Consider the following 20,004-nt stretch of genomic DNA (forward strand, 5'->3'; position numbering starts at 1 on the left):
AGACAAAATATTTGATGTATTTTTGAAGAAAAAGGTGTATCTTAATACATAAAACCCCAGGAAGAACAACAAGTACAAGTATTTATCATGTCTTTCTTCGCTACAGATGTGTGCCTTTTCTGAAAAAAAAAAAAAAAAAGGCAATAATCAACTGGGTGGTTGTTTTGGAGAATTTATTTCCATGTCTATGGAGTTTTGAGCTTCTGTAATATATATGTACCACTTGCATAATAATAGTCATAAATCACATAGAAAACAAATGAAAATATAAATATGCTTACATATGAAAGCGATTGCCACTCAGAAGTTAGAATTTGAATTCTTTTTGATTTTGTATGTTTTTTAACATTAGTATTAAATAGTATTTGAATTTAATAGCAAAGGGAATTCATTAGAATTAAGTACTTTAAAGTACTAAATAATAAGTATTTACATTTGAGAATATAAAATTAATGTGAATTATAGTTTTTGTAATTATATTCCAATCATGTTTCTTCCAACAGTACCACTTTCAAAATGTAGCATGCCTTTGACTCCAAGTGTTCCATAGCTGGGACTGGCAGGTCACTGTCTTTCGTTATCCTATACAGTCTCTGAATGCAATTACCACTCCCCTTGCCTTGTGGTCATGCTTTACCATTTCCTAGCTCTCTCTTGATGCTCCCTTTCTCCATGTCCACACACACTTTTCCTGTGAGGCCAGTGCTGTTTTCTCTGAGTCTTATGTCCTCCTTTACTTGTGGCATCTTAGTGTACATGGCATTTCAATTGCCATTTATTACTATGTAGCATTTGTGCTCACATAGCAGCTCCTCTGTTTTATTCATTGCCTGTGTCTTCTGGGGTGCAGGGACAAAGTAGTCTCTGATAGCTGAACTGGTTAATTATCCTCAAAACACACGTGATCAATCACGTATGAAAAGAAAAGTAGACCTGGGTATGGTGGAAACTGGCCTGGCCATTTATTGGCTTGATGCATTTTTGTAAGTTCCTGAACCTCTCTGTAACTCATTTTTCTTTGAGCAGTTAGGGGGAAAGGTATTTATATCAGTGAAGATTCATTGAGACAATTATATAATGAGTCAGTTAGTATTACAGGTTGTCTGCTGTCATGTCAAATGGTATATATAACTACACTGTTTACCTGCCAGGGATCAGTTTTGAGAGTTTTGAGGTGAGTACCATTAGGTAAAGAGGAAGCTGTCAGTCTCAGGACAGAGTTCCCTATGCCAATGCAGTTTCTCTAGTTGCCCTAGATAATGAAAAGGGAGAAGGAGAAAAAGAAATCAGACTTGAACACATCAGTTCTCTTTCCTTTTACTATATCTTCTTTTGGCTGCAAAGGAGTCTGGAAATCACAGTGTACTCTATTGAAACGCAGGAGGAAGATTCTGTGACTACACCAGGATGGGAAGAATTGCCCCTCAAAGACTGGGTGTAGTCCAAACACAACTGGGTTGAATCCTCAAAATGAAGGGCTGTGAGATCGACTTTCTAGTAGCTTCTCTCTGAACTTTTCAACGTGTCTTCTATCTAATGGTGTGTTACACAACCTCTTCAAATTATTAAGAGCTCCTTAAAGATAAAGTCTGTCCTGTTTAATATGTCCTCCACCTTTCTGTCTTATTCTTTGCCTTAGGTTAAACAAAAGAGAGCTGCAACACCTTTTAATAAATTTCAATTGCTTAGTGGTGACATTCTAGAATGAACAATTGGATATTAGTAATGTGATGTTTGTGTCAAATGTATCCTATATCTCATGGTAGAAATCTCTTAAAGGTAGAGAATGCCAGTTTTAAAATGGACTAATTCTTTTAATACTCTGTCATTAGGATGGCCTTTCTGATTCCATCATTAGGGATCACCTAAAGGGGCAAGAGCAGTTTAGGATGCTACAGCTCTTCCTCAGTGATTCTCATAGCTAAAAACAGTAGGTTTTAAAAATGATTTAATGTCCTCTGTCAGTGACAGCATGTGACTATTGCCACATTTTCTCCCGTGTCAATGCTGTTTCCTGAGACTTGGAGGGTTGTGAAGCACATAGAAAATAAAACACAATTTAATATATTCTTTATGTTTTTATTAGAGCTTTAAAGTTTCATTTTAAAACATAAAATTTTATATTGATTAACACGTACATTTAGACAGAATGGTTTTATTAATTAAATGCCTTGTCACAAACTGTTATAAGCTCTGTTAGAAAAATAAACATCTTACAACAATCTACAGTGTCAGCTTTTAATAAATACATAAAAGAGAAGTTAGTAGTCAACCAGTTATGTGAAGAGATTCATAGTATAGTACGTGAAATTGTCATATTTATCAGTCTTCTGTATCATTTAAGGCAGTTTCACCTTGTATATAATTCAAAGCCAGAAACAACATAAAACTTGTTCATGAATAATTTGTTTTTCTTTGAGCTATTCTATATTCAAATATTTTGATTTAAAAATACATTCTATATTAAATTGATTTTTACAAAGGCAGTATTTGTTAAGTGAAACAAACTAAGATTATGTTATTGATAATTTAAAAACATGTCTATCATTTTTGCAGAGATTTACAAACCTTAACAAAGTAGCTAGTACATGTAAAATAGCTTTAAAGGTATGTTAAATATACACAAAATGAATTTCTATATTAATATGTGCAAATTTATACTTTCTTATAATTTAGAATGAAAAATAATTTTACTCAATATTTCAATAAAAAATCTATGTACCATAGTTGTCATTGTCAAATCACATTTGTCTGTGTAAAGTCAGTAAAAGTTCTTTACACAGATCACATGATTTCCATCCTTGACGATTGCAGTGTTTTTTTTTCCTTTATGCTGATGTGTTAGACAATTGTACTGAAATTGGTTGTGAAGAATAGACACCTGATTGAAAGAGTTAGCTTACAAGGATACATTTTATGCAGGAAGGTACTTCAGGTAGACACAGAGTAGTGTTATTACTCTCACATATTTGATCAAAAGCTGCCCAGAGAGTTGAACAATTGTTTCACATAAGTACTATATTTTAACTATGCAGTTTTATAACAGCCATCACATGGGCTGGAAAGGAAAGTTACTAAAGCCAAGGAAAACATCAAAAGAACAGAAAGGATAAGAAAAACTAAGAAAGTTGGGAGACCTGAGAGGAAATCTTTTCCACAAGACCAATTGGTTGCATTATTTATTCTTTTGCAGCTGACGTCAAGCATACAAATTGCTGTGAACTCTAACTATGACGTATTCATGTAACCTTTTTCCAGTTAACTTATTTAAAAGTGAGATGATCCTTTCAAACAATCCCTTCAAAAGGAATAAAGACTAAAGACTCCTAAATGAAAGCTCGAGAAACCTCTGATTTCATCAGTTAACTTAGGTTTGCTTAAATCACTGCTATTATAATAACACATAAATGGGACCCTGAAAGAGCTTTTGTAACTTGGAGATGCAAGGATCCAAGTGGATAGCCAGTTAGGTCTGTGCTGAGTGGTATGTGGCTCAGTTGTATTGAAAACTGGATTTACATGTTATCACAAACAAATTCATAAACATGTATAAGGAAAGGAATTTCCCTGTACACATGAATATTTGATTAAGTTGAAATAGTGTAGTGTTTATTCCAACACAACTTTAAACACTGCATTACAGATGACAATTTCAAGAGACATTACAATTTTGGAGATGCTAAATTGAATAAGTGTGTGTCCTAGAATCAGCAAGACACACAGTAGGCATTCTAATAAGTTACCACAAGTAATTTGCCATGCAGGGATTATGGAATATGAAAAGAGAAAACTTTGAAGGAATATTATTTCTATATCCCTTTGAAAATGTTTGCCTCACATGAAATGAAGTGATGTTTTTAAGGTCGTAAAGACATAAGGATAGCTGTAAACTAAGTATTAAAAGTAAACAAAGAGAATACAATTGAGTATGTACTACCTTAATGAAAACATAAATCACTAGTTGTAAAAATTTAAAATTTTTTGTTTTTAGTGGGGCTGTCTTTGTCCAAATGAGTGTTTAAATTAGCAGATCTTTGTAAATGAAGAACTTAAGTATATTATTAAAGTTATTTTTTGCAATTAGGTTTATTGGCTTGAAGCTTATGGCCTATTTCTAGAGAAGTGTGAATGGGACAAACAGGAGCCAGGAAAGGAAGGAAAAGCCATTGAGTATAATCTATTCTACCAAGTACCAGAAAAAAATATAATTCAATGGAGAAAAATATTCATAATCCATCAATAATAAATGATTTCAGTATCTCCTGGATATCTGTTGACATATACAAGAATATATTCAATGGAGATTAGGTAAATATTAAAATATTTGAAATTTACTCTTTGGTGAAGGTTTGCATCTGATGTATACACAATTTTAATTTTTTGAGTTTTGAAAAATTTGTCTCTAGAAATACCTATTTTTTGTTATTTTTATAAATTAGGTTAAATTGAACTTTTGGGACATAATTGGATTTTTTTAGTGAATTTTTAAGTCTTTTAGAGAATGTCTATGGCTTAATAAATAGTAGAAAATACCTAAAAATTGTATCAAGTGTCTATAAATACATGTGTACTGCAGTGTACAAATGTCTCAGAAGAAACAACTTGCATATGTAGTAGATGTATGGAACATTTCTGAATAATTACACACCAGGGCACAAAATGCTGCCATGCCAAAAAATATCATTCAAGTCAATAATTTTACTAACAATTTAAAATTCAATTAATTGCATTTACTATCAACAACTCTCAAAAGACTCTTGCCATCATAGCATTTGAAAATAGTCTCTAAGTACATAAATTATTTAGTCTAAGAATACCCTGTTTCCCCTTACCTGTTAATTCTATCTAGTCAAATATTAATTTTCATCTCACAAACTATTAAACAGAAGAACATCAATTATTCAAGTAAAATATGAGCCCTACAATTTTTAAGAATTAGCTCTTTAAGTTAACAAAAAAGAGGAGAAAAAGAAACCACAAGACATTCTATGTGTTAAGTACATATTATCACCTGGCACTGAATTCCTGGCAAGGAAGTTTGTCTTTCCTGTGACAACAATCTTGCTCCATCTTAAAATTAGTGCAAACTAGTGAGGGCCTAAAAGAGTACAAATCCTTGCTTTTCAAGGATTCCCTTTAAGTATGCTCTTTTGCTCATTCCACTTGGAAATAATCTATTGTTCATAAACACTGCTTACTTTTAAGTTGTCAGCATTTAACTAGTGGATATCTTCCATTTTTTGGGGGGAGGGGGACTGCCAAGCATCCATTAATTTATATATTTATAAAAGGATACTGTATGTTATGAGCAGCAAAATATGATTTTTCACACCAGCTTTAGTGACTACAGTTTCCTGACACACAGTCACAATGTGCAAGTATTTTGACGATGCCCATCCCCCACGGAGGCAGAAGAAACAGTTCAAGTCAGCAGCATCACCACTGCACTTCAAAGGGATTTGTCGTGTTTGCTGGCTAGAAAATAGCATATAGGCTTTCCAGGCCCCTAGGGTGCAATATCTAATGGAAGTTAGTCTTCATCAAAATGCATTGCAAAACTTTAAGGTTCTGGGAAGCAGCAAACCTGGGAGAGACACTTCTTTAGATTCCTCTGTTGTCACAGGTAAAACATGTGCTACACGTAGGACAGTTGGAATTTAGGATTCAAGTACCAAGCCTCTCCATGAAGGCTTTAAGCTGAGCCATTCACAGCACGAGGAGACTTGTTCTTATAGCCACTGTGTGGAGGGAAGGGCTGTACCAAAGCCTTATCAGAATGTGGCTAATGAGAAAAACAATAAACTGCTTATACACAAATCCATTTAAAGTACCCTTTTCTACCTTGCTTTGAAATATTCTCATGAAAATACACTCAGGACTTCAATAAATTATGTTTTAAGTTTTGCCATGGATATTTTGCAAATTTAAGAGGTAGTGTGCTATTGTGCAATGCTGGCCTGTAATTATAAGGCAGATCTTCTCTAATAGTGCCACTTCGTTGCTTCTGTGTTTTTGTGAATCATTTATATTTTCCAAGCCTCAGTTCCCTGGCTAACAAAAAGAGGGAATTAGCTTATTTCTAAGATATTACCCACCCTTCTCCAATTTTATGCCTTTGTTAATTCTCATGAGTCAGGTTGGGATGATTCAAAGAATGCCCTTAGACTGCACAGGGGGGAAATAGTACAGCTTTCCCTTTGAAAACTGTTGATATCAACTTGGAGTAAAAATCAAGAGAGCATACTCAGAAAAGGGCACTCCACTTGAAGCAGTTCTGTAGACACCTTGTGGATTTCAGGCTACAGGTTAGATTAATGAGATAGTAAAACAATACATCCAGTTTGACAGGTAAGAAAGTACAAAATTCTGTATCTTCCGACAAAGAAGCTGTGGACTTAGATGAAACTTTACAGTGACCCTTATTAACATTCAGCTTTAAAAACCAGTATTCTAATAAAGTGACATTGTCATATAGATTTCTATGGCAGTAGTAATTTAGCACTTATTTAATCCAGTCATCTATGACATTATAAACTTATTCCAGAAGGAAGAAAAAACAGAGTATAAATGCGAAAAAGAGAAGATGTTGGAGTCAATATTCATTTTGCAAAAGAGAAGAAAACAGAAATGCACATGCACCAAAACACACAGTTTCAAAAGCAACACCCCTTAGGTTTAAGGTTTTATCTATTCACCTCCAACTGAAGTGAAATACTAACCATTATTCAGCTGGTTGTGCGCGTCTAGACAATGCCAGTTGGTGTGGTTGACTGCTTTCAGTGACTCCTAGATGTTTTCCATCAGCAGGTTGTGTGCAAGAAACACTGCACTGTGGTGGCAACACCATGCCAACCTGTTTCACAGCACTGTGTCTGGGAAGTGCAGGGATGACAGGAACCTGTAAAGTGTAATCAGTGCTTTCCAGATGATCTACATTCTACGCTGATCTAAATAAGTTATATATTATAGTAAAGTGCTACAACACTAGTATCCAACAGTAGTAAGACACATAGTTCTCTGAAAGGTTCAGCAGCTGGATGAGTCACATGGTTGTGAAGACACTTGCCAGTCTTCGTGGCACAATCTTCAATACTTTGTCTCCTCCTGTGACTTTTATATTATACTTTTTCAGAGTAATTGTGTAAAAAAAAAATCCAGTTTCCAACAGTGTTGTTTTGTTATTATAATTGTTGTTGTTGTTTTAATCTTTCTTTAGAAGTTGCACCTGAAAGCCTCGTGAGCATTTAGTTTGCTGATATCCATTTTTATTTCCTCGGGCTTTTCTCGTCGGTAGGTTACAGCTCTTGTGCAAACACTTTGCAGAATCAGTTTATCCTTGGTGGAGAAGAAATAGTAGCATTAGTGAAGAAGCTGAGTATTAGAACAGGACAGTCACATACTGACAGCTATCCTCTGAATTCACTAACCTTTTTGGAAGCAGACATTCTGTAATCTGATGAAGACTTTATCTTATTACTATTCCATTGTAGTATCACCTGTCTAATGATAAGGACTTTAAGCAACCCAATCAAGAATGTGACTATGAATATGATGAAAAATATTCGCAGATAGCTTGGGCCAGATAAACATTCTGCAAGAAAGAAAACAAGTTGATGGGTTAAAAAAAAAGTAAATAAAAGTTTTCTGTCAAATAAATGATGTTTATATTCCTATAACAGAAACAGAGTTATTTACAAATCTATATTTTCAAAATAGGAGGCTGGCATTACTGCTTACTCAAAACAGTAAACCTGTCTTTGGAGAATATCCACAATATCTCTTACCTGCATGTAAGTTTCTTTACAACAGAGAGAGCTATAGTGGTGTGTAATGTTCAGCACTATGTGGAAATATGATTAAAAACTATTGAGCAGCCCCAAGCATTTAGCATGTGTTTCTCTTTTTGTGCTTTCTCCTACTTTGTTGTTCAGCAGTAATGGAAAATAAAGTAAACATCTGCAGAAGCTAAACTCAGTACCACTCTAATAGGCAAATAAGTATTTCCTCTAAACCCTGGTGTAGGATTTCATTTTTATTACACATCATGCCTCTGAGAAGTAAGAATGCCATATCTCAGACAATACCTAAATATCTTATCTCATCTTTCACTAATTAACTTTACTAATCTAGTCTGTTTGCCTGCACAAATTCATTATGTGTTTCTCTAAGAACAATTGATCACTAGCTGAAGAAAGAAAAGCTCTGTTAGGAGAGGGAGCATGCTAGACCTTTGTTTTAGCACCAAATCTCTGGCAAACTCTTACTGGAAAATTTGCAGGCTCTATGCTTGCCCGGAGTCTACTTTAATCTCTGAGGAACATGGTTGCACAATAGTGGGTATTCCACAGAGCTCACAAGCTGCCCCAGATTCATAAAATCACTTCCTGGATTGAAGCATGTGTTTCTCCACCCATTCGGCAGGCTTCAGGGACCTGGTCTGAATGTAGCAATTGCCTCTGAAAAAGCCTCTCGGGAGAGGACGTTCCAAGGCCACAAGCAGAGTAGCATCCAGGTATGGCTGATTCTGGCCTGAAAGTCCAATAATAACCCAGCATGCCTCTTGAACAAGGCAAAGTTTCAGTAATGGGGACAAGAGGTCTTTTCCAACTAGGTAGACTTAATAGAGACCATTTCTTGTGACTGGTGACAAAAGACCTTGAGGAGGTCAAAGACACACCCATTCCTACTTATTGGAATGGAAACAACAGATGCCAGTACAATATAATGCTTCCTTGTTAAAGATTCATGGGGACAGAAAATAGAATGTGTGTCCAAAGATGGTACTATTTGATCTTCTACAACTCCCTTCAGGTTAATGACCCTCATGGCTTATGTCCTGACAGACTGAGGTCCTTTGGCTGACTTAGCCAATCCTCAGAGGGGCATGTGGCTTGATCCTACTCTTGGCTTTTTGCCTGGTGGGAGCTTAGCCAGAGAGACTGAAAGAAGACCCTGTAAGTGTGATTGAGTGGACAGATAATTGAGGTGCCTAACAAATGCCCTTTTCCTCTCCTTGCACAATAGTTGTCAAGGGGAGGGAAGCCCTGTAGCTACTGATGCATTTCAGAAATATTACTAATGTGTTAGCCAGAGGACCCTTTGAGGGTTCAAATCTGTATGCATTTTCCCCATATTGTTATGGATGGTCTAACCTTTGCCCCTGGTCATGCTCTTCAAAGCTGAGGTCAGGCTGGGCCTTTTTCTAAGGAGATTTAAGGAAATACTGTTTGCAACAACACTTAAGTCAGAGTAGTGTTTACTTAACATAATTAATGACATGTAGGGCCCTTCTTTATTAGGAGGCACTTGGCTTTCTGGAGAGATTGCTGCAGCCTCAGCTGGCAGCACATGGTGCAGCAGTCCGCTGGCTCAAACGCCATTACAAGATGGCGCTGGTTTCCTGTTTATCCCGAATGCTAACGTGTCGCTCTCCCGCCCGATAGTACTGACCAATCAGCTTACCGCCCAAGCTCCGCCCCCAGAACCTGCATATAAGCCAGCTTGCCCCGGCGCCCGGGGCCCTCCTCCCGTACCAGCTCTCCCGAGAAGCCATAACCGAGCAGTGTTCAATAAAACCGTGATAGAGGAAGAATCTTGGAGTCGTGTCTTGCTTCCCCGCTGGTCGGGGCGCGCCGCAACTGGTGCCGAAACCCGGGAAACTTCGGACCTTGCGAACAACTCGGAGGAGGGCCGAAGATTCAGAACCTCACACGGGAACGGTGAGTACTCATAAGGTATGACTGACGCCTATGACACCAATCTTGCCTTTTTGCTGGACTTTTTCCCGTTGATAATTTTTGTGTGGGTTATCTTGGTGATTGGGTGCTGCTTTTGGCTGCGCTGCCACCGCGCGGAGGAAACTTGTTTGTGTTGCTGTGAGCGAAACGAAAGTAAAGTTTGTGTTGCTGCGAGCGAAACGAAAGTAAAGCTCCTTAGTGGGGACAGTCTTTCGTTAGCTCGTTGTTTTCTTTGAGTAAACCTGGTGTAGAGAAATCAGTTTCAAAGATGGGGAACTTTGACTCACATATTGAGTTTTTTGTCAAACCTGTGAAGGAATTACTGGGTGCAAGGGATATTAATGTTTCCTCCGGTTCTATAAAAAGGGCGCTTAAAGAGATAGATCAACATGCGCCATGGTTCGCGGTATCCGGTGATCTCACGATGAGTTCCTGGGAAAAGCTAGGAAAAGATTTAGAAAAACACAAACAAGATCTAGGAAGAGCCACCTTGCCTTTTTGGAGATTGGTGAAATCTTGTCTGGATGAGGAAAAGGCACAGGAAGCAGTAGCAAAGGGGAGAAAGGCTATGGCAGAATGGCAGGATAGTCAGTCCGAAACCGGTAAGGAAACAGAAGCTAGCAAAGAAAATTCTAAACATAAAGAAAATAAAAGAGAAAAGAAGAAACAAAAATTACAACATACAGAAAGGGAACCTTCAGCACCAGCGTACCTATGGTCGGAGCTGGCCGCTATTAATTTGTCTGATTCTGACTCAGAGTTAGATACTGAGGATGAGATAGACCTAGAAAGGGAGGCTGCGGGGTATGAGCGTGAAAGCTATGGCCCAGGGCCCGGAGCCGAGCTATCACGACCACCGCCCTTCGCTCCTAACTCACAAGTGAGTACAGGAAGCTGCGCAGGAAGTCATCGCATTCCTCCCAAAACCTGGACTAAACTAGCAAATGCTTTCCCGGTGTTCGAGGACCCAAACACACAGGTCAGGTCTCATGAGCCTGTATCTTACAAGATGTTAAAAGATCTAGTACAAGCAGTTCAGACCTATGGCCCAACTGCCCATTATCCTCTGTCTATTTTAGACAGAATAGCTAAGGATGTTTTGACTCCGGCAGACTATCAGGAAGTTGGAAGGGCAGCTTTACCCCCTGGTACTTATCTAGAATGGAGGTCTCTGGTCACAGACCATGCCCAAATTCAGGCCCGGCGTAATGCACAAAATGGCCAGCCAGCCTGGACGGCGGATATGTTGTTGGGTCAAGGACAATGGGTAAATAACCAGATAAACTTCCCCATTGAAATTTACAATCAAGTGAAAGAGATACACGTATCCGCCTGGAAAAAACTGGTCAGAAAAGGAGAAGTGAGTGGAAACCTTACTAAGATCATTCAAGGACCAAATGAGCCTTTTGCTGATTTCGTAGCCCGGATGCTTGATGCTGCGGGAAAAATTTTTGGGGATATGGAAACAGCTCTCCCCTTAACGCAGCAACTTATTTATGAACAATGTACAAAGGAGTGCAGACGGGCTATCACGCCCTGGAAACAGAAGGGGCTTGAGGCTTGGTTGAAAGCATGTAGGGAGATAGGGGGCCCTCTCACCAATGCTGGCCTCGCTGCAGCAGTTATGACAGCTGTCAACCGAGGAAGTGGCTCTAAAGGAAAATGTTATAATTGCGGAAAGCCAGGACATCTAAAGAAAGAGTGTCGGTCTCCTTCAGGAGGAGACCAACAGAGGATGCCAGGCACCTGTCCCCGATGCAAAAAGGGAAAACATTGGGCAAATGAATGTAGATCAGTGAAAGATGTTAATGGGCAGCCCCTCCAGCCGATGTTCCCTGCGGTCTCAAAAAACGGATCACGGGGCCCGCGACCCCGGGGCCCGAAAGTGTTCGGGGCTATTCAGAACGAGGCATCGGGGGAATTCCCCCCGCCTCCCTCCAATCAGGGCAAAGAGCCACGTCAGCAGCCACAGGGTTGGACTTGTGTGCCGCCTCCTCAATGGTACTGACTCCTTCTATGGGGGTGCAGGCCATTGATACTGATCTTATGAATCCATTAAATAAAAATGAGGTGGGCCTTATAATTGGGAGATCAGGTAGTTCCATTAGAGGATTGATGGTTTTGCCAGGTGTTATTGACCCTGATTACCAGGGGAAAATCAAGATTATGTGCTGGTCTCCCAAGGGATTGTTTTCAATTGCTCCAGGAGACCGCATAGCTCAGATGTTGGTTCTCCCCTCTCATCATTCTAGATTTCCAGCTTCTGATAGGGAACGAGGCCTTAATGGGTTTGGATCTACAGGGAAAAATGCCTTCATGCTTGCCATGGGTTTGGATCAGAGACCTACGTTAGAATTAATAATAGAGGGAAGGCGATTCCTTGGATTATTGGATACAGGAGCTGACCGGAGTGTCATAAGACAGGAAGAGTGGCCCTCAAAGTGGCCACTTACTATCGCCTCCCAGTCCCTTCAAGGCTTAGGATACCAAGAAACACCTAGCATGAGCGCTAAGGAGCTTACTTGGCGCTCAGAAGAACAAGAAGGAAAGTTCCAACCTTTCGTTGTATCACTCCCCGTTAATCTATGGGGACGGGATGTGCAACAACAGATGCATTTGCAGCTTACCAATGAGTATTCCCCTGCATCACAAGCTATCATGAGGAAACAGGGATATTTTCCAGGAAAGGGGTTGGGAAGGAACCTTCAGGGAAGAAGTAGTCCAGTTCAGCCGTCATCCCATAGGTATAGAGAAGGGTTGGGTTTTTCATAGGGGCCTCTGAGGATAAGCAACCATTAAAGATACCCTGGCAAGTTGATACACCCGTTTGGACACCTCAGTGGCCCTTGTCAAAAGAGAAGCTCCAAGCGGCAAAACAATTAGTTGCAGAGCAGCTTCAGTTACATCATATTGAGCCTTCCACGTCACCGTGGAATTCTCCCATCTTTATTATTAAAAAGAAATCAGGAAAATGGAGATTGTTACATGATCTACGCTCCATAAATGCACAGATGGTTATTATGGGACCCGTACAACGAGGTCTCCCTATGCTTACAGCATTACCAAAAGGATGGCCTGTGATAACAATAGACATAAAGGATTGCTTTTTTTCTATTCCCATTCATGAAGAGGATAGACCTAGATTTGCTTTTACAGTTCCAGCCGTTAATCATGAAGCTCCTGATGAACGCTTTCAATGGCGAGTTTTACCACAAGGCATGGCTAATAGCCCGACTATGTGCCAACTTTATGTTGGCCGCGCCATTGACCCTATTCGAAGTCAGTTTCCCAATTTGAAAATTATACACTATATGGATGATCTTCTTATAACTGGAGAAAAGGTTGAGCAAGTAGAAGAATGCTTGCAAAGCCTTTTGAAAGCTTTAGCAGATGCAGAGCTTTATATTAGCCCTGAGAAGTTACAAAAGGGCATACTTGTTGATTTTCTTGGTACCCGTATTTCCCCAGATGAGATTATGCCCCAGAATATTACCTTACAAACTTCATGCCTTCATACATTGAATGATTTTCAAAAATTTTTAGGAAATGTTAATTGGCTAATGGGATATTTGAAAATACCAAAAGGAGATCTTATGCCCCTATATAAGATATTGGAAGGTAATCCTGATTTGACCTCTCCCCGACAATTGACATTGGAAGCTCAAAATTCTATCCAAAAGATACAAGAAGCGTTAAAAACAGCTCAATTAAAAAGATTAGACTATACTCAGTCATTCCAATTAGTAATCCTCCCTACAAAGGTTGTCCCTCTAGGAGTGGTTTGGCAGAATGGACCTCTTTGGTGGCTGCATGGACAAGGATTGGGATCTAAAAATGTCCACTATTATCCTGATTTAGTGGCAAGGCAGGCGTTAAATGGTCTAAAGTGGTGCCTTGAGTTTTTCGGCGAGCCACCAGCAACATTGATAGTGCCCTACACCAAAGAATAAATTGAGATTTTAACAGGTGCGACCTCATGGTGGGCTATTCTTGTGGTTAGTTTTGCAGGATATATTGATAACCATTACCCTAAACATCCTCTGTTAACATTTGCCTCGGAGGATACTGTTTATTTTCCTCGAATCACATCTCAAAATCCCATCATGAATGCCCCTGTAATTTATACTGATGGCTCAAAGACCGGCAAGGGTGCCATGTCCATCGATGGTCAGACCTACAGTTTCCAGTTTCCTACCACCTCCCCTCAGGTAGCAGAATGTCTTATTATACAAAAGGTTTTTGAGAAATATCCTAATATTTCTTTTAATTTGGTCTCTGATTCCCTATATGTTGTCAATTTACTTAAAAATTTGGAAATTGCTGCCTATATACAACCTTCTAGTATGGTGGCGCCGGTATTAAGACAGATTCAAGCCTTGATGTTACTTCGCTCTCAACCTTTTTATGTGACTCATATTCGAGCACATAGCGGGCTTCCAGGGCCAATGTCAGCCGGGAATACGTTGGCAGATGAGGCCACCCGCATAGCCATAGCTGCTTGGATTATGAGTACACCTTGTGAACAGGCACAAAAGTTCCATGATAATTTTCATGTATCTGCTAACACCTTGCGCCTGAAGTTCAATATCTCCAGGGAACAAGCTCGTAAGATTGTCAAAAAATGCCAACAATGTGTTGCCTTTCACCATCCACCGCATATAGGAGTTCTCCCCAAAGGGCTGAAACCCCTAGCCTCGTGGCAAATGGATGTTACCCACATCTCAGAGTTTGGGAAACAAAAATATGTTCACGTTTCAGTGGATACCTTTTCTGGCATTATTTTTGCCACTGCCATGACTGGTGAAACGACACGCCATGTCATTGCCCATTGTCTAGCTGCATGGGCCAGCTGGGGTAAGCCTTTGTTCTTGAGAACGGATAATGGTCCGGCTTACACTTCTTCCTCATTCCATTCCTTTTGTGCAACAATGGATGTTCAACACTCCACTGGCCTCCCTTATAATCCACAGGGACAAGGCATAGTGGAACGTGCAAATCGTACTATTAAAGAACTGCTTCAAAAACAAAAAGGGGGAATAGGGCGCACCCCTGGCGAGCGCCTCTCCTTGGCTCTTTTCACTCTTAATTTTTTAACTTTGGATGAAGCATCTAAGACCTCTGCTGATCGCCATGTGGGCGCAACACCAGTCCTTCGGGAGATGGTGTTATGGAAGGATGTGCTAACAAATAAATGGATGGGCCCTGACCCCGTATTACGTAGGTCAAGGGGATCTCTTTGTGTTTTCCCACAGAATGCAAGAGACCCGATTTGGGTGCCGACAAGACTAACACGAGGGGTACAACAACATGAGGAAGATGGAGAAGATGATGCTGACCTTCCTGAGAATTTGAAATGTTACAATTGAATTTCACCGCCTCTATTGCTGCCCTAAATCAGACGCGTGCTCATTTGACCACCTTGGGAGAATTTACTGATTTTTTGGTCACAGCTGCATCTTATGTGAAGGAATGGGCTGGGGTGTGGGCGATGGGAACAGTGGGCTTGATTGGTCTAGTCATACTGGGTTGGATCCTCTGTAGGTTGATAAAGCGCAATCGTACAGAGCGTACACTTATGCTATGGCCGCCCTGGATGCTGGCGGTTCCCCAAGTATCTGGTTGGCCCAGCTGAGGGAACTGTAGGCTGTCCTTGCACTCGGAGGGCTCTGCCCATTGCACCCGATTAGGAAGCCTATGATACTGCTCCTGCACACGGAGAGCTATGCTCATTGCACCCGTTTTGAGAGTATCATTGTTCCTCCTACTCAGCACTCGCCCATCGAGCAGGAAGCTCATCATGAGGAGACTCCTAGCTCTGGGTTGCCAAAAACAAAAAGGGGGAACTGCAGCAGTCCGCTGGCTCAAACGCCATTACAAGATGGCGCTGGTTTCCTGTTTATCCCGAATGCTAACGTGTCGCTCTCCCGCCCGATAGTACTGACCAATCAGCTTACCGCCCAAGCTCCGCCCCCAGAACCTGCATATAAGCCAGCTTGCCCCGGCGCCCGGGGCCCTCCTCCCGTACCAGCTCTCCCGAGAAGCCATAACCGAGCAGTGTTCAATAAAACCGTGATAGAGGAAGAATCTTGGAGTCGTGTCTTGCTTCCCCGCTGGTCGGGGCGCGCCGCAACATGGGACTCTTTTCTGAGCCAAATTCACTGTGGGCTAAGATAAGCATGGGTGGGAATGAAATATGGGAAACTAAGACGTCCAGCACATTTCTACTCTGCTGTCCCTGTGAGGGCTAGCTTCTCTGTTTCTTGAAATAGTAGAAGCAATGGGTGTGTTTCTGAAGATTTAACTGCACGTATAGCTTCTATGTCATGGATAGTTGTACAGCTTAGGCCTGTGCAAAGTGGCCTTTGGGTTTTTTTTGGGGGGAGGTGAGGGGGAGTACCCCAATAAACTTGTTTAGAAGTAGTTTTTGAACATAGCTCTCACATCTTTCCTATTTATACATCACCTTTTCATTTTTCTTTGTTTCTTTTTTCTTTTAAAATTTAAAAGCAGGATCTTGAATTCCCCATGATCTGAAACTGACCTTGATCTTATGATCTTCTGGGCACCACCTTCCAAGTTCTGTTATGTACCACGATGCCTAGTTTTATGTGATATTGGGTATTGAACATGGGGCTTTGCCCATGCCAGGCAAGTGCTCTACCAACAGAGCTACATGCCTAGCCTCATAACCTTTGGAAGTTAGGGATACTGCAACAGCAGATGATCACTTAAAATCTTAGGTTTTCACCTGAAACAGGAGAATGAAGTTTAGCTAGATATGAGGAGGGTCATCAGTAAATTTAGGTTATGAAGAAAAACCACGGCTCTGACCTCTTAAAGAAATTATTCTACACGGGGAACCTATATTTTGGCTCACGGAAGTATGTCTAGATAATTACTTTGCATGCTCCTTGGTGGAGGTAGGCAGCACAGAAATAGGGCTGTGAGGATGAGAAGGGAATTCTGACCACTTACGAATTCCATCTCTGAGAGATTAAAAAATGGATCACCAACTCAATTCAATATTGTATATACAAATAAGCACAGTTTTTTTTTTATATTTGTGGCATAGTGTTTTAAAAATGTTTATAGTGGAATCAATACGAAGCCACTGCTCTTTCCTTCAGGAAGTAAGTGGTACTTGGCAGACCCCTTAGCCCCAGGAGCCTCCACACACTTACCTGATGCTTGGTCCACACGATGCTGTTCCATGACAGCACAGGAGGTTTTACACTGATCGAGTACAGCCTGAGACAGATTGTGAGGATGACGGCACTGCATGCAGTTCCTGTGCAGGGAATGGGACAGGGTTACTACTGCAAAAAGGCAGTCTTGATTAGGTCCATTAGGAACTAATCCCATCAGCAAGGCCTGGTGGCCCAAGCTGGTAATCCCAGCTATACGAAAGCTAAGGCAGGAAGATTATATGTTCTAGGGCTGCCTGAGCTAAATTCAGAGGCCAGCTAGGGTGAAACACTGTCTCAAAAGTAAAAAGAAAAAAAGAAAAAAAAAGGCAGGATATGTTGCTTGGTAGAGTAGTTGCTCAACATGTGTGAGACCTGGATCCAATCCCCAGTAGCAAATAAATAAACACCAGCATATTAAAACATTGTATTTCTAAATGATTTAAATAAATTACTTTGCATATTTCTAAAATTATTTTTTGCATTACTGATCTCAAAAAGTACATGTTTTAAAAACTTGAACAAGCAAAGTGGAGGCACAGTGACATTTACACAAGTGTTCTTTGAGCAGGTCTCAGATTGATATTGGAAAATATTTTTAGCACAAAATAATAATGTCATTGTCATGTAACACAGGGCTTTCCATTTATGCATCCCAAGTGCTCATAGCAACTATAATTCTTTCACAAAGGTATTGTTATTAGTTTTAATTTTAACCAGAGGCACAGAGAGTTTTAGCAACTTATTGTATATCACAAAGCTAAATGGCAATAAGTAGGTTAGCTGGCAGCCTCTATTTTCAGAAAATTATTTTTAAAAACCAAACAAATACAGTAGTGACTTTATGTAGATTTGTTCTAATTTTTCCAAAGCAACTTACTAGCCAAAGATGGGAATTTTAGTATCCCAATTCTTAAAATTTCCCATTCAGTTTTTAAAAATCATCATCATCATTATTTTTGTATGATAGTAACTAAGGATCCAGCAACTAAGATTAAAGGCGGCAGAATAAAGAACAAAAACAGCCTTCAGCAAGGACTGCTTTGTTCATGCTGGAGATAGAATCATACCAGTTTTCATTGCAGGACAGATGGCAGGTTGGGCAGTGCTCACAGAGGCGGCCAATGCTCCTGCGATCAGTGCACTCACACCGGCCACATACACAGGTGCCTCTCCCGCTGCAGACTTGGCCCTTGGAATTGACACAGTGCTGTGCTAAGGCTGACGGACACTGGCACCGATCTCCTTCCCAGCCGTTAAAGCACTGGCATCTGCCACCTTCACATTCCCCACGCCCTGCAACAAAATCACACCAAGATCAGGGTCACCAGTCCCACTCACTAACCTTGTAATGCCTCTTTCTTTTTAATGGAAACATGTAACAGTTTTATGAAGGGAAACAGCATCCGTTTCTACTTGTTTTGACAAAGCAGTGCCAAGATCTAGGAGTGTCTGTTTTAAAAGCTGTTCTATTGTAGATAATTTTCCCATACCAATATATTCAATATATTATGCTAACATGTATAAAGAAAGCCCCTACTTGGTGGTTGCCCAACTTCTTAAATGTCATTGTGCTTCAATTTTTAAATTAAAAGTACATAAATATAATGAAGCCATAAAGGCTGACTTGAAATCAGCAAGTAAGTATTTGGTCAATGGATTCCACAGTCTACCCTAGTCACCGTTGCTAGGAGCCTAGGAAACTTTTGCAGGATAACCAGGCAGCCATGTTAGTGCTTCTGTATATTCAGGCATGGTTAAAGATAGGTTTTCCGAGAAGCTAAAATAATCCCCCTTATCCTCAACACCTTCATGAAGGCAGGCTTCATCTGTGCTATGAGCTGTTACTAGGCTGTACAATGAGAAAGAGAAAGGGGTGTGTGTGTGTGGGTGTGTGTGTGTGTGTGTGTGTGTGTGGGAGGGGAGCATTTATGCAGACAATTTACCTGAGAAAATCTTGGATACACATTATTAAATGGATTTTAGACTATAGAAAGTATCCCAAATTTAATATGCCAATGTGAAATAGAAGTCTCAAAAGGAGGTACATTTTATGTTTTATATAGTATTTCTCAAGCTTATTTGCCTATGAATCACCCTTCCCTTTTCTTTCTTTCTTTACGCTTTTTTAATCTCTTTGTAATCCCCCTCTTTTCTTCCTTCTATTTTCTACCTTCTTTTCTCTCTCTCTCTCCCTTCTTTTATTGCTGAATAACTCACAAGTTAATTGTTCCATAGAGCCTACTGCTGGATCAGCTCAATTTGCTAACTGTGAAACAAATGAGGTCCAGGCAAACAAATGTCTACTATATCCCCTTCCCTGATGTAGCTAGCATGCTGAATCCCAGCCAGTTGACCTGTGAACATGAGTTTTCATTCCCAAGGGAAAGTGGTAGGGGAAATGCATGTCAGCCTTGTAGCTTGCACTCCCACAGCAATTCAAAGCAGATTTCAGTTGCCTCTGTGTGTGTGAGGTATGTGGCTACAATCATATAGACAGAGTCAGTGTATCGACTTTTGAGATTTTCAGATTCTCATTGTATATGAAACTGCTTTGAGAGACTGTTCTATTGACTGATGACAAACTTCATTCTCTTCTTCCCTGTAAAATATTTTTTCCCTATAAAATATAATAGACAACTGCTGGTTTATTCTGAAGTTATCTTCTTTCCTATCCACAATTCCAGTTACAGCTGAATAAGTGTCTAGAGCACAGTGTTTTGTGTATATAATAGAATAAAAAGATGGCGTGTAATAGTGTTTTTCTGTAATTTACAACAAGATTTCTGCCTTATAAGAATAGAGAGTTAAATTTTGTAGGTTTTGATTTTCATTTTCCGAAAATTTAACACATATGTCCTTACTAACATGCACATACAAAAACAGATCTTTATGATAAGCAAACTTACCTTTTCATGGAGAAACAATCAAGGAATTAAAATTACAGGTAGTTTATTTTAAAACAATAATTTGTTTCAATTTTCAAATGCTGCATAGGTTTTTTTCTGGACTTTAACCAGCAGGTGGCAGTGAACTGAGTTAGCCAAAAAAGTAATCTTGATATTTTTATCTTATCCTATTTC

The 20,004-nt window shown here is 39.9% G+C and overlaps 1 protein-coding gene across 1 annotated transcript in view; it reads right to left on the reverse strand.

Annotated features, from left to right (window-relative positions):
• Positions 1 to 5,562: 5,562 nt before the first annotated feature.
• The window catches only part of Itgb8 (integrin subunit beta 8), an 85,818-nt gene continuing 71,376 nt past the window's right edge, over positions 5,563 to 20,004 (reverse strand). Inside the window, exons 11-14 of the mRNA XM_059279466.1 lie at positions 17,992 to 18,217; positions 16,919 to 17,025; positions 7,428 to 7,591; positions 5,563 to 7,335 (exon numbers count right to left, since the gene is read on the reverse strand). Coding sequence (XP_059135449.1) covers positions 7,213 to 7,335; positions 7,428 to 7,591; positions 16,919 to 17,025; positions 17,992 to 18,217 — 620 coding nt within the window. The 3' untranslated portion in view covers positions 5,563 to 7,212. The remainder of the gene's footprint in view (positions 7,336 to 7,427; positions 7,592 to 16,918; positions 17,026 to 17,991; positions 18,218 to 20,004) is intronic.

The sequence above is a fragment of the Peromyscus eremicus genome, chromosome 14 (assembly GCF_949786415.1).
Source record: "Peromyscus eremicus chromosome 14, PerEre_H2_v1, whole genome shotgun sequence".
Lineage (NCBI taxonomy): Eukaryota > Metazoa > Chordata > Mammalia > Rodentia > Cricetidae > Peromyscus > Peromyscus eremicus.